The sequence below is a fragment of the Kryptolebias marmoratus genome, linkage group LG9, assembly GCF_001649575.2.
Source record: "Kryptolebias marmoratus isolate JLee-2015 linkage group LG9, ASM164957v2, whole genome shotgun sequence".
NCBI lineage: Eukaryota > Metazoa > Chordata > Actinopteri > Cyprinodontiformes > Rivulidae > Kryptolebias > Kryptolebias marmoratus.
Window position 1 is genome coordinate 30194637 of NC_051438.1, and position 12262 is coordinate 30206898.

The 12262-nt window shown below is 43.3% G+C and overlaps 1 protein-coding gene across 1 annotated transcript; it reads left to right on the plus strand.

Annotated features, from left to right (window-relative positions):
• Positions 1-50: 50 nt before the first annotated feature.
• On the plus strand, positions 51-6755 carry emx3 (empty spiracles homeobox 3). The gene is made up of 3 exons (XM_017440571.3): positions 51-838; positions 4594-4778; positions 5967-6755. The coding sequence occupies exons 1-3, from the start codon at positions 418-420 to the stop codon at positions 6132-6134; spliced, it is 774 nt and encodes a 257-aa protein (XP_017296060.1). The 5' UTR covers positions 51-417; the 3' UTR covers positions 6135-6755.
• The last annotated feature ends 5507 nt before the right edge of the window (positions 6756-12262 follow it).

Genomic DNA, 12262 nt, shown 5'->3' on the forward strand with positions numbered 1-12262 from the left:
CTCCTCCTCCCCTGTCCTTCTGCGCATGCTCAGCACACCTCAGCGGGGCAGGTAGAGCCGCGGACCGTCGGCCCCTCCAGGATCGGATCAGACTCCAGCATGAGGCGGCAGGACGCGCAAGGAGGAACCCGCTGATCCGACACCGGAACCACGAAGCTCCGCGCGGCACCGGGACCTGGACCCGGACCCGGACTTGGACCCGGACCCGGACCTGGACCGGAGCAAGTTTTAGGATTCTTGCGTTAGTTCTCAGGAGCTCCGAGGAGGATTTACGCACGCGGCTGCGCTCAGGTGGACTCCCGGGGACAGGTATGGGGGAACTGGGGTTCTGAAGCTCCCCGAGTCCCGAACAACTGGACTGGACCGGACCGAGCCGACCCCCTGAATCCCTGCTGGTCTCAGATCCCGGTCCTGAAGATGTTCCAGAACAGCAACAAGAAATGTTTCACCATCGAGGCTCTGGTCGGGAAGGATGCGGGCGGCAGCGGCTCCGGCTCCGCTTCTGGTCCCGGTCCGGGTCCGGGTCCCGGTCCCGGCTCCGGCTCCGGGGATGAGCCCATCCGGCCCACCGCGCTCCGCTTCCCGGAGTCCCTGCACCCGGCCTCGGCCGCCGGGGTCTTCGGCTCGTGCTTCCAGGGCAGCGGCGGGAGGACTTTGTTCTGTTCGGGTCCGGACGTGGTTCTGCAGGATCCCGGGACTCACGCGCCGGGTCCGGGCGGGCTGCCGCTGCACCCGCTGCAGATTCCCCCCCAGAGCTTCTTCGGCCCGCAGCACCGGGACCCGCTCAGCTTCTACCCCTGGGTCCTCCGGAACCGGTTCCTGGGTCACCGCTTCCAAGGTGAGCCGCGGGGGTTCGGATCAGGTGGTCCCGGTTCCGTTTGCGTCCTTCTGGTTCCGAGGCCGGTTCTCCCGGTCCCGGTCCTGGTTCGGTTGTTTGTTCCGTTTGTCTCCAAACTGGATCGGCTCGGTTCTGTTCGGATTTGATTGTTTTTTTCTTTGATTTCTCACAGCGCGCGCTTCTATTTCCAAGTTTTTATTTTATTTTATTTAGTTTTTCTGAAGTTATACTTCAGCTGTCTTCTGTTTGTCTGTTTGTTTGATTGTTTGTTTGTTTGTTAAAACTCCTCGGAGCCGCTTCTGAAGGACAATTTAAGGTGGATTTAAGGGGGAATGATGTGAATGAATGTTGGTTTATAGAGATTAGTTGTAAAAAGTGAAGCAGAATGAAGATCAGAGTCCTGATCAGAGGGTAATCAATAATTTATACATTAATAACTGATTGACTGGTTGGTTAATCGTTAAATAATTGATTAATAATTGTTAATTAATTGATATATAATTGATTAATTGATGTTTCTCCTCCTAAAGCTGAACTTCAGTTCCTCTCTCAGTCTCACGCGCACCTGATCAGCTTCCATCAATCAATACCAGCAGCTGAGCTGTCAGTGGCGGCGCGCAGCAGCGGCCTCAAGGTTCGGTTCGATTCGGGTCGGATCCGCAGAACTAAAAATATTTGTTTTCAGATTTTATTCATATATTTATAATTATTTAAGTTCAGATAAAAAACCAGAACTGATTATTATTAATATTAATATTATTATTAGTAATATTAGTATTAGTATTATTATTTATAATTAATAATAAACCTGCAGCTGAACACAAACCTGAAGAAATCTCACCAAAACAAAATAACTGTTTAAAATGTTTTAAAATGTTTAATAAAATCTGAAAATAAACACAAAGGAAGGAAAAACCTGAAGAATCATTACTTTTATAAGAAAAAACATAAATTATTTTATAAAAGTCTGTAAGCCTGTAAAACTAAAAATATAAATTAAAAAGAAAAACTTTAATCATAATTAAGTTAAGGGAAGATATTTCATATAAATAAAGTTTCACGTTTTCTCAGATACGTAATAATAATAAAAATAAAAATAAAAATTAATAATAAAACTTGTTTTGTGTAAAAACATTTTTTTTCTGAAAGGTGAGAAAACAAACGGTTGAATCTCATCAACAATAAAAGAACAAAAATAAAGTCAGACATGTTCCTGCAGATGTTTCAGATATCAGAGAAAATATAAATATAAATATAAATGTTTCTGACGGGAGGTTTGAAACTTTTATTGAATTTATTTTGTGTTTAAATTATTTTTAACTTTAAACAAAATGATTTGATTCTCTGTTCAAATTGATTTTTACATTTTAAATAAAATATTAAAGTTTTTCTGATTTAAAGTTTTATTGTTGGAAGAAAAGATTAAATAATTTAGTTTTTTTTTCTTTTCATAAGTCGAAATAAAAACAAAAAGTTTGAAGAAGCTCAGATTCATTTGATTCTAAATCATAAAATTAATTCAGTAATAAATTAAGAAATAAAAATGTTAATGTGTTAAAATAAACACCTTTTTTGTTTTTTAAATTTCATATTTTAACATCTAAGAGTTTTTATTTCAAAACACTTCCAACAAATCTCTGATTTTCTGTCAGACTTAATCAACTTTTTATGAATTTATTTAAACAAAACAGAAACTTTTATTCTTCAGGAAATAATTAAAATAATAAAAATGATTTATTCTGAAGTTTAGATTTTAGTTTTTTGGTTCTTAAATTTAAAATGTTATTAAATAAATAAATAAAACATTTTCTTTAATTATTTTCTCTTATATCTAAAACAGTTAATATTTCAGAAACTTTTAAAAACAACAAGAAGTTTCGAATTCAGGGATCTTTGAGTCAAGAAACCTTCTTCCTTCTCCTCCTCCTCCTCCTCAGCTTCTCGTCTGTCAGACAGTGGGACTACTTTCTGTTGCGGATTAATCTGAGAGTCTGAGCAGCAGGTTGTGGGTCAAAACCTGTTTCCAGCTCCTGACCCAACAGAACCTGGTTCCAGCTCCCGACCCAACAGAACCTGGTTCCAGCTCCTGACCCAACAGAACCTGGTTCCAGCTCTGACCCTGCAGAACCCAACAGAACCTGGTTCCAGCTCCTGACCCAGCAGAACCTCCTCCAGCAGCAGAACTCTCAGTGGGTTCCTGGTTGTGGAGGAGTTGTGGCCCACTCTTCTTTCCAGCGTTGCTTCAGCTAATTGGTTTCTGCTCAGCTCTCTGAGGTTCTGGTTCTGGTTCTGGACAGATGGCCTCACATCTGACTCCAGAATCAGCCCAAACCATCACCCCTCCACCACCGTGCTGACAGCTGGGAGGAGCTGGTTGTTGTCCATAATCTTCCTCTCTGTAGAACGAGGGACTTCAGATGGTTTGGAAATGACCTTTGACCCTTCCCAGACTGATGGGCAGCAGGTCATTGCTGATGTCTTTCCATCCTGGCGTTGTGTTAACACACACTTTGATTTGCACATTGCGCCGCCCGGCTGGAACTTTGCATATGAATGTGTCTTCAGAGCAGCTAACGCCGGCTAAACGCCGCCATCATTGTCTTCCTCGGCGCCAAAGCCGAACCCGCTCTTTTGCGTGGAGCGTGACGGCGGCGGCGCATCTTTTCAGCGAGATAAAAAGCAGCCGAGCACAGATTTGTTTTTATGTAAAATGTTCCGATGGATTTACGTGCGATTTTAATAAACGGTCAGAAATGTGCAGCAGGAGCGTCGGCGCTGGTTTGGACACAAAGTGTTGAAGCGACGCTTTCAAAAACCGCTTTGCTTCATAAACAAATCCGCCTTTCTTCCCTTCAGTCCGACGTCTCTGAGGGCAGACGCCACACTTCCTGAAAACAAGGACTCATCGTCTCAGCCGTCTGCTAGCTGTTAGCTGTTAGCTTCAGCTGTTAGCTGTTAGCTGTTAGCTCAGGACAAATAAATCGGTTTCTGTTCTGTTGAAGGGATGTGAAACCTGCAGGAAGGAAGTTGGCTCAGATTTCTGAAAGGCTTCAGGCCTCCTGCAGCTGAAATCAGTCTGTCTGTAAAAGTTCATCAGAATAAATTTTATTCTTAAAAACATTCTTTAAATACTGAGTTCCCAGAGAGAGACTCAAACTGATGAAAAATTAGATTTTAAAAACATTCAGGTGGATTCTGCTGCTGAGAGAGAGCTGGACTGATTGTAGGTTTTAACCTCCGTCTGCCTGTGGACCTGTGGTTCTGTTGGACCTGGTCCCGTCCTGGTTCTGTTGGACCTGGTCCCGTCCTGGTTCTGCAGCAGCAGCACAGGTCCTGATGTCAAACAGTGAAAGTATTTGTTCAGACAGACACACAGAACTGGACCAGAACCACACCCACGTCGTGTCTCGAAACAAAAACCCGAAATGTGAATTTTGAGGTAAATCTTCTGGAACCAGGGTCTGCAAGCTGTGGTTCTGGGGCCTCTGGTGGCCCCTGTGCTGTGACTAAATTAATAAGGAAACGTTCCGTTCAGTTCTCAGAGCAGAGGTTTAATGTTCACGTTCTGCTGGAACTGGGCCGTATCTGGCCCACGGGCCTTCAGTTGGACAACATACATTTGTTGGAACGGGTTTAACGGGTTCTGAACATTTTCTGGTTTCCGTTGTTACAGGATGAAGATGAGGAGGACAGATCTTCCTCCTGGTTCTGATTGGTCCAGTTCAAAGAGTTGTTTTTGTTTGTTTGTTTGTCAGGAGAGGACAGCAGTCCGGAGAACCTGCTGCTCCACGGCCCGTTCTCCAGGAAACCCAAACGGATCCGCACGGCGTTCTCCCCCTCCCAGCTGCTGAGACTGGAGCGGGCCTTCGAGAAGAACCACTACGTCGTCGGAGCCGAGAGGAAGCAGCTGGCCAGCGGCTTGTGTCTGACCGAGACGCAGGTAGGCGGGGCATGATGGGAAACAGGAGGGGGGGGGGCGCAGGGCATGATGGGAAACAGAAGAAGGACGGCGGGGAGTTTATGAGGAGATTTAAGATAAAAAACATCCAGAACTCCGGCTGTTGTTCTGTTCTGGATCGGCGGTTCTGTTTTCTACACCTCGGCTCGATCCTGAACATGTCAGAGGAATGTTTTGACCTTTGACCTCTGACCTCGCTCAGGCTCCTAACCTCAGAGTTGTGATCAGAAAGCGAACACAGAACCCAGAACCAGCTCCGTCAGTTCTCCACCTCCACGGTTCTGGAGCTCCAGCTGAACCTCCACCTGAGACACGCCCACCTCTGACAGGTCCCGTCAGAACCTCAGAACCCAATCTGCTAACGGACCTCTGCTGGTCCTTCAGAACTCGTTCTGACGTTCAGAGAAGGAACATTTCTGTCAGTTAGTTTAAGTTAGCTGCGTGTTGAAACTCTTCTCTCTGCTTCACGTTCAATAATCTGAAACTCGAGTTTTTATCGAACATGTTTATTATTTACGGATGCTGCAGGAGGAACCTTCAGCCTTTGTTTGAGAGCATGAAGTGGTTCTGAATGCAGGAGCGGGTCTCCTTCGCCTGGTTCTGGTTCTGATCGTCTCTGCAGGGTCACATGAGGAGACGATCAGAACCTGTCTGATGGTTCCTGGAGCTCAGGTTGCCCCGAGCGTCGATTACTGACTGATTAATGGCGGATCATTACCCGCCGCTGGCAGCTGACTTCCTGTCTGCTGTTGTGAAAGAATGAGCTCATAAAGCGTGATTCACGTCGCCTCGCTGGCGTCAGGCTTCGCCTCGCCTGATGACAAACGCCGAGGAACGCCCTGAGGACGCCTCTGACTCAGCATTCCTCCCACACGTCACATCGGGTCGGTTCTGACCCGACACTGCAGCCAGAGGACTTCTGGGTCCGGAACTGAGACAGAAACAGCCCTGAGAACCCTGAGAACCCTGAGAACCCAACAGTTCAGACACCAGAACCTTCTGCTCCTTCCGTTTCTGACTTTTAGATGATTTTAAATGTTTAACTTTTGGTTTCATTGAAATGAAGATGAATGTTTAGGTTTTAGCTCATTTTAGCTTTCAGCTACTGGTTGCTAATGTTAGCCTCGGTTCTTAGTTTGACAGGCCATTCATCTATGTGTGTGTGCGCAGGTGAAGGTGTGGTTTCAGAACCGCAGGACGAAACATAAACGTCAGAAGTTGGAGGAAGAAACTCCTGAAGCTCAGCAGAAGAGGAAGGGGAGTCAACATGTGAGCCGCTGGAGGGCCGCCACGCAGCAGCCTGGAGGAGACGACGTGGACGTCATCAGCGACGACTAGACTGCCCACACACACACACACACACACACACACACACACACACACACACACACACACACACACACACACACACACATCCACACCCACACACACACACTGATAACGACAGCTGATGGTTCTGAGGACTGACAGAGGACAAACAGCAACTTCCTGTTACAGACTGTCTCTACAGAGGAACAGAGGATGGATTTTCAAAGTAAAAGGGAACACTTCCTGTCAGATTTGGATCTGATGGGTCCAATCAGCTGCTGACTGAAACCCGATGCTGATTCTGGTACCAAACTGTCCTAAAAAACAAAACGAACAGAGAGGACAGACGAACTGCAGGATTCTGGACCGGCTCGGTTCTGCAGACCACAGGAAACCGGTTCCTCAGAGGTTCTTCATGTTCCGGACCAAAACTTTGTACCAAAAACAAACAAATCTTTTCCTCAACAATCCTGTAAAGGTTCCAGAGGACGATGTTGGACCCGATTCTTCCAGAACCAGGATCAGACTGCATTAAAAACAGAAACTTTTTATTTAATTCATTTTTCAGGTAAAAAAAAAAAAAAATCTGTTTGAGAAATCTGAACACGTTTTTTAACTCGACCTGCCGACAGTTTGTTCTGTTTGGTTCCAGACTGGATTCTTTTCGTTTGTTTCTGTGTGAAATCGTTTGGTTCCTTCAACCAAACCTGCTTCCATCATGGATCAGAACATCTGGGTCATCATTTAGCAGAACTTCAACGATTTTCAAAAACAAGTTTGGATTTATGGTGAATATTCTCTAAATTAAAGCCAGAGGCTCACATGTGTCCACGGCTGGATGTCTCCTGGACCTCAGCCCGTTTGTCTCCATCCACAAGGTTCTGTTCTGTCCGGGCAGAACCACTGCTTGGTTCCCTGGTACCGACCCGGCTTTGAACCAGTCCACGGGTTTTCAGCCAGGTTCCAGGAACTTAATGTTAGATCTATCCAATCAGAGGCTGGTTCTGATGATCTATCCAATCAGAGGCCGGTTCTGATGATCTATCCAATCAGAGGCTGGTTCTGATGATTGTGTTCCGGGCCCTGTTGGACCCCCTTGAGTCCAGGTTTCGACAATCCAGCTGCTGATCTGAGGTGAGGTTGAAGAGTTCTGAGTTTTGTTGTCCAAACTAGCAGCTGCAGTCAGCCGTGATCACTAACAGGAAGTTGGGCCTTGTCAAATTAAAAGCCCTTGTAGGTGTCAGGTGAGTGTATGTAAACATCTGAACCTGTGTGAAATAAAGAAAATCCAGAATAAATTCAAACTTGTGTTTAAAGCGTTAAAGTTGTTTTTCTTCAGCTTTTCTTAAAACTAAAGAGTTTAAATCTTTACAAAGTTTAATAAAAGGGTTCAAACAGAGCAGCTGCAGACAGGAAACATCTTCACTCCTTCTGAGGAAGAGGAGGAGGGGATGAAGGAACCTGGAGTCTCTCTGCGGCGGATGGATCCTGCTGATGGAGACAAACGGCGGAAGGTTTTCTGTCTGAACCAGCAGACTGACCCCAGGTCAGTTTCAGGCTTCCTGAGGAAATGACGTAAAAACAGAAGTCTGTGCGTCAGAGGAGAGAAAAATAATGATGAAGATGATGATGATGCAGCCTGTTGGTTGGTTGTTTTCTACAGAAAGATTTACCTTCTCAGGTAGAACCGTTCCTCCTCCTCCTCCTCCTCCGTCTAAAAAAATAAAATTAAAAGTTTTTAAATTTTAAATCTAAGAATTTAAAGGTTTTAATTTGTTTAAGTTTTCTGCAGAAAAACGAATAAAATATTAGTTTTAAACTAAAATAAATTAAATTATAGTTTATTTAATGAAAATTAGGACAAATTTAGTTTTTAAAAAAATATCAGAACATGAAACTTTTGTGTGGCACATTTGATATTAATTCTCCACATTAAATAAATTAGAATTAAATATAATCAATAATATTTAAATAAACATAAATTTATTATATACATAAAACAGTCAAAAAACGAAATAAATGTAAATTATAAACTATTTAAAAATATGTTTTAATTAAATAAAGAATAATGTTTTTCTGTTATTTGAGTAATTTAGATAAAAAATCACATTTTGTTAAAATTCTTTTTGTTTTTATTTATTTCATTATTTAGAATTAATTATTATTTATAATCAGATTAAATCTGTTTCCTGTTGAACTTTTTTATTTACTGGTTTCTGTAAAAAATAAAGTTTTAGATGTAATTAATTTTTAAATATTTTACAATTGTTTTTTTTTAAAAAACAATAAAAACAGTTAAATTAAAGAGAAGAAACAGTTTTAAAATAAAACAAAGAAACAAATAATTTGAGATTTATTTTAAATCTTTTTATTTTTCTGAACTGTTTTTCCCGCGGAAGGATTTTCAGTTTAAACTTGTTTTAGAGAATCACGTGACCTGTTTGTAATTATTACCTCTAACAAACAAACAAACAAACAAACAAAAACTCAGAGCTGATCTCTGCCCGCAGACTGAAGCGGATCCTCGTCGGGACCTCCGGTTCGGTCCCGGCTCTGCGGGTCCAGGGCCTCCGGTTCGGACCCGGCTCCGCGGGGCAGGGTCCCCGGTTCGGACCAGGTTCCGCGGGTCCAGGACCGGTTCGGACCCGGCTCCGCAGGTCCAGCACCAGCGGCTCCGGGTTTTCTAGCAGGAGGAAATCTTTAGGTTTAGATTTGAGCCTAAAAAGAAAAACTGTTGGACCCGTCAGAGCGGCTGGTTCTGGTTCTGGTTCTGGAGAGAAGGAGCGGAACAAGCCGCGGAGTTTATTAATAATAATAATTGGACCGAACCGCTTCATTCAAGTAACTGCAGACAAGAACCCAACAGAACCGAGGAAGAAATAAAAACCAGAATCTTTGGAGCCTTTAATAAATATTTAACTTCAAAACATCAAGATTTAAAAAACGAACAAATAAAAAACTTTAAATGTTTTGGATCAAAACCGGCAGAAATGAGAGAACTGCTGTTTGTAATTAATGAAAGATTAAAATAAAATAAAACTGAATAAAGTCAACATTTCAAAACAGACAGGAGTTCATTAAAACCTCCAGATTTCAGCTGCTTCATCTGTTCGCGTCTGTCCGGCTGATTAAAGGAAGCTCCGCCCCCCCAGGACTGCCCCTTCACCTGTGCAGGTATGTGTGAGTCTGCAGGACAAGCTGTGCGTGTGTATGTGTGTGTGTGTGCGTGCGTGTGTGTGTGTGCAAACTGACCTGTAAACAGGAAATCTGATAATTTATTTAAGGATTAAAACATTTAATCTACTGATGAGAACTAGCAGTTTATGAACTCAGATTTCTGAGGTTCAGTGAAGGCATCACGTGTTACAGTTGGGTGGAGGTCAGAGGTCAGAGGGTGGTGGTGGGAGGGATCAGCTCCAGAAGCTCTGAACTCAAAAACCAGGATGTAAAAAACTTTAAACTACTTTAATGAAATCTAAAAATCTGACATTTCATGAATGTTCTTCACTCAGACTCATCCACACAACATCGCAGGAACCCGTTTTTCTGTCCGAAAACTCAAACAAACAGTTTTTAGTGTTTTAGGAAATAATGTCTGATGTGGCTGATTTGTGGGGCGGAGCTTATGATGACCACTGTGCCACGAACGCCGTTACTGTCCGGTTGTTTCCTGGTGGAAATGGAAGAAGACTTTTTAAACACAAAGAAATGCTGGAAGACTTCTCGGGAGTAATGACTTTTGTTTAATCCCACATGGATTGTTTCTGTTTTTTCCTCTGAATCACAAACTGATCTCAGGCTGTCGGCCTGTAAGCAGCTCAGACCTCACTTCCTGTTTGAAGGAACACTTCCTGTTTCTTGTCTCCTTCTCCATGGAGATGACTTCCATCTGACCTTCTTACGGCTGCTGGCAGAAGGTCCTGTTTCTGAGGCGGGTCGGAGCGGTACTTCCCTTTGAAGGGGTTCAAACCCGAGTTCTGATAGTTTCTCTCACTTCGGAGTTCATGGATCCAAATCTGAGGAAGGTTTTTATCTTTCAGGAAGCCAAAAATGAAACTCCAGTGGTATTTTCTGGCCAATTGGATCATTTAATTCCAACAACATGAAGTTTCCACTCACTGATGAACGGCTGAACCTCAGCGGCTCAGCGGACGTCACACTTCAGGAGGGTGACGGGAAAAGATGAAAACACCCGAGTGGTTTCTTCATTGTTTGAAGCACAATTTATTTTTATTTTACAATAATCATATGTTATAATTTTCTTTCAGCTGATGTCGTCTTTAAACACTTTTCAGTTCAGCCTTCCTCAGTTTTCTTCCTGTTGAATTGAATTTCCTTTAAATAGGAAACTGTTAGTTTTGATGAGTCAGATTGTGTTTTTGTGTTTTTAATCCAGAGATTAAAAATCCAGAGAGGTCCAGAGATTAGAGCTCTTCCCATGTGAACCCATCAGGTTTGGAGTAAAAATAATTTCTGAGTCTCAGAACCAAAGTGTGAAGCTGATGATGATGAAGATCCTTCGTTTGCTGCTACCTGCCTGGATGTTGGCGCCTTCGCCATGGAAACGCTTTAACATTCACACGGGGAGGCTGAGATGGAATAACAGATGGTGGGATGCGTGTAGGTGCACGACAGACAGAAACAAATTATCGGGTCTTTTTGTCTCCCAGAGACCGAGACGCTGGACGAGTCCAGCTGAACCGAGACGCTTCTGAGGACTTTTATTGTCTAAAAAAACAAAAACAATAAAACGATTTGATGACATACGTCTGAGGTTTAAAGACAGGAATACAAGCCGTCGCTCCATGAGTCAAATAAAGAGCTGCAGGGTCAAAGGTCAGAAAGGCAGAGTCCTCCTGAAGGTCCGTCCTTCAGGCAGGTTCTACCGGACCGGGTCTCAGCGGAGTCGGACCTCAGACCTTCCTGTCCTCGTCTTCGGAGAGTTTTCTCCTCATTTCTCCCAGAACTCGCTTGTCTTTCTCCTGGTTCATCTTTTTGTTTTGGTCTTTTTTTCTGGAGTCATTTTTCTTTGGGTCAGGAGGTCAAAGGTCAACTTTAACAAGTTTTGTTCTTGGATCTGGTCACTTTTAGAGCTTCTTCTGGTGTCATTATTAAACATTATTGGGTTATTTTCTGTTTATAAGTGTGTGAACTCTGACTCAGCCTCACTCTGCAGACTTTGAACTGTTCATCCAAACAGGTTTGTAGCTTTTTTAACTTTTATTTTATAAATATTTTCCTATAGAAATCCATTCAGATCTGCATATTAATCTGCTTCAGCTGCTGCCTCTGGTTTTGTTTCTTCAGGCTAATTTGAGCTTTTAGCTTTTAGCTTTTAGCTAGTATTCTGCTGCTTTTAGTTGTAACGGCTCAGTTTCAGCTTCTGGTTGTTTCTGTTGTGTCGTCATTTTGTTGAAACGGATCAGGATCATCTTCAGCACAGGATCAGGATCAGGATCAGGAACAGGAACAGGGACAGGATCAGGATCAGGATCAGGAAAAGGATCAGGATCAGGAAAAGGATCAGGATCAGGAACAGGATCAGGATCAGGAACAGTTCCAGTGTTTTTGGTTTTAGATGATGAATTGGATCATTTCTTAGTTCAGATAAAAAGTTGTGTTTGTTTCAATGAATCAGAGAAAATCAGCTCTACTCTCTCTGCAGGAACCTTCGGAACCTCGTCAGAGTTTCTGCTTTAACAGGTTCCTGAAGTCAGAGGAAGAGCTGTTTCTGTTTGTGGGCCGAAGCTGCAGCTTTTCATTTGCAGCAGTGGGTCTGATTCAATAACGAGCAGCTGAGTTAATTTGTCTTGTTTGGATAAATACGCTGATGAAGCTGCTGAGCCGCTCTGATTCAACACACAGAGATGATTGATGCTAATTGCAGCTCTCAGCTGATTGGAGTTTAACGAACTTCAGAGCAACAAAACAAAACTGTGGAAAAATAAAAAGAAATAAAAAAAAACAGCCGACAGGTTAGAGTCTGTTTCAGGTTCTCCAGGAACTTTACAAATAATGTTGATGTTTGAACGACCCAAGTGTTTGTATGAGATCAGAGCTGATTTTCTCTGAAATCAGGAGGATTTCATGATTGACCCCCCCAGCTTCCGGGTCAAATGGACCCGAAGTTACAGGAGCTTCTCTTCCTCTTCCCTTTA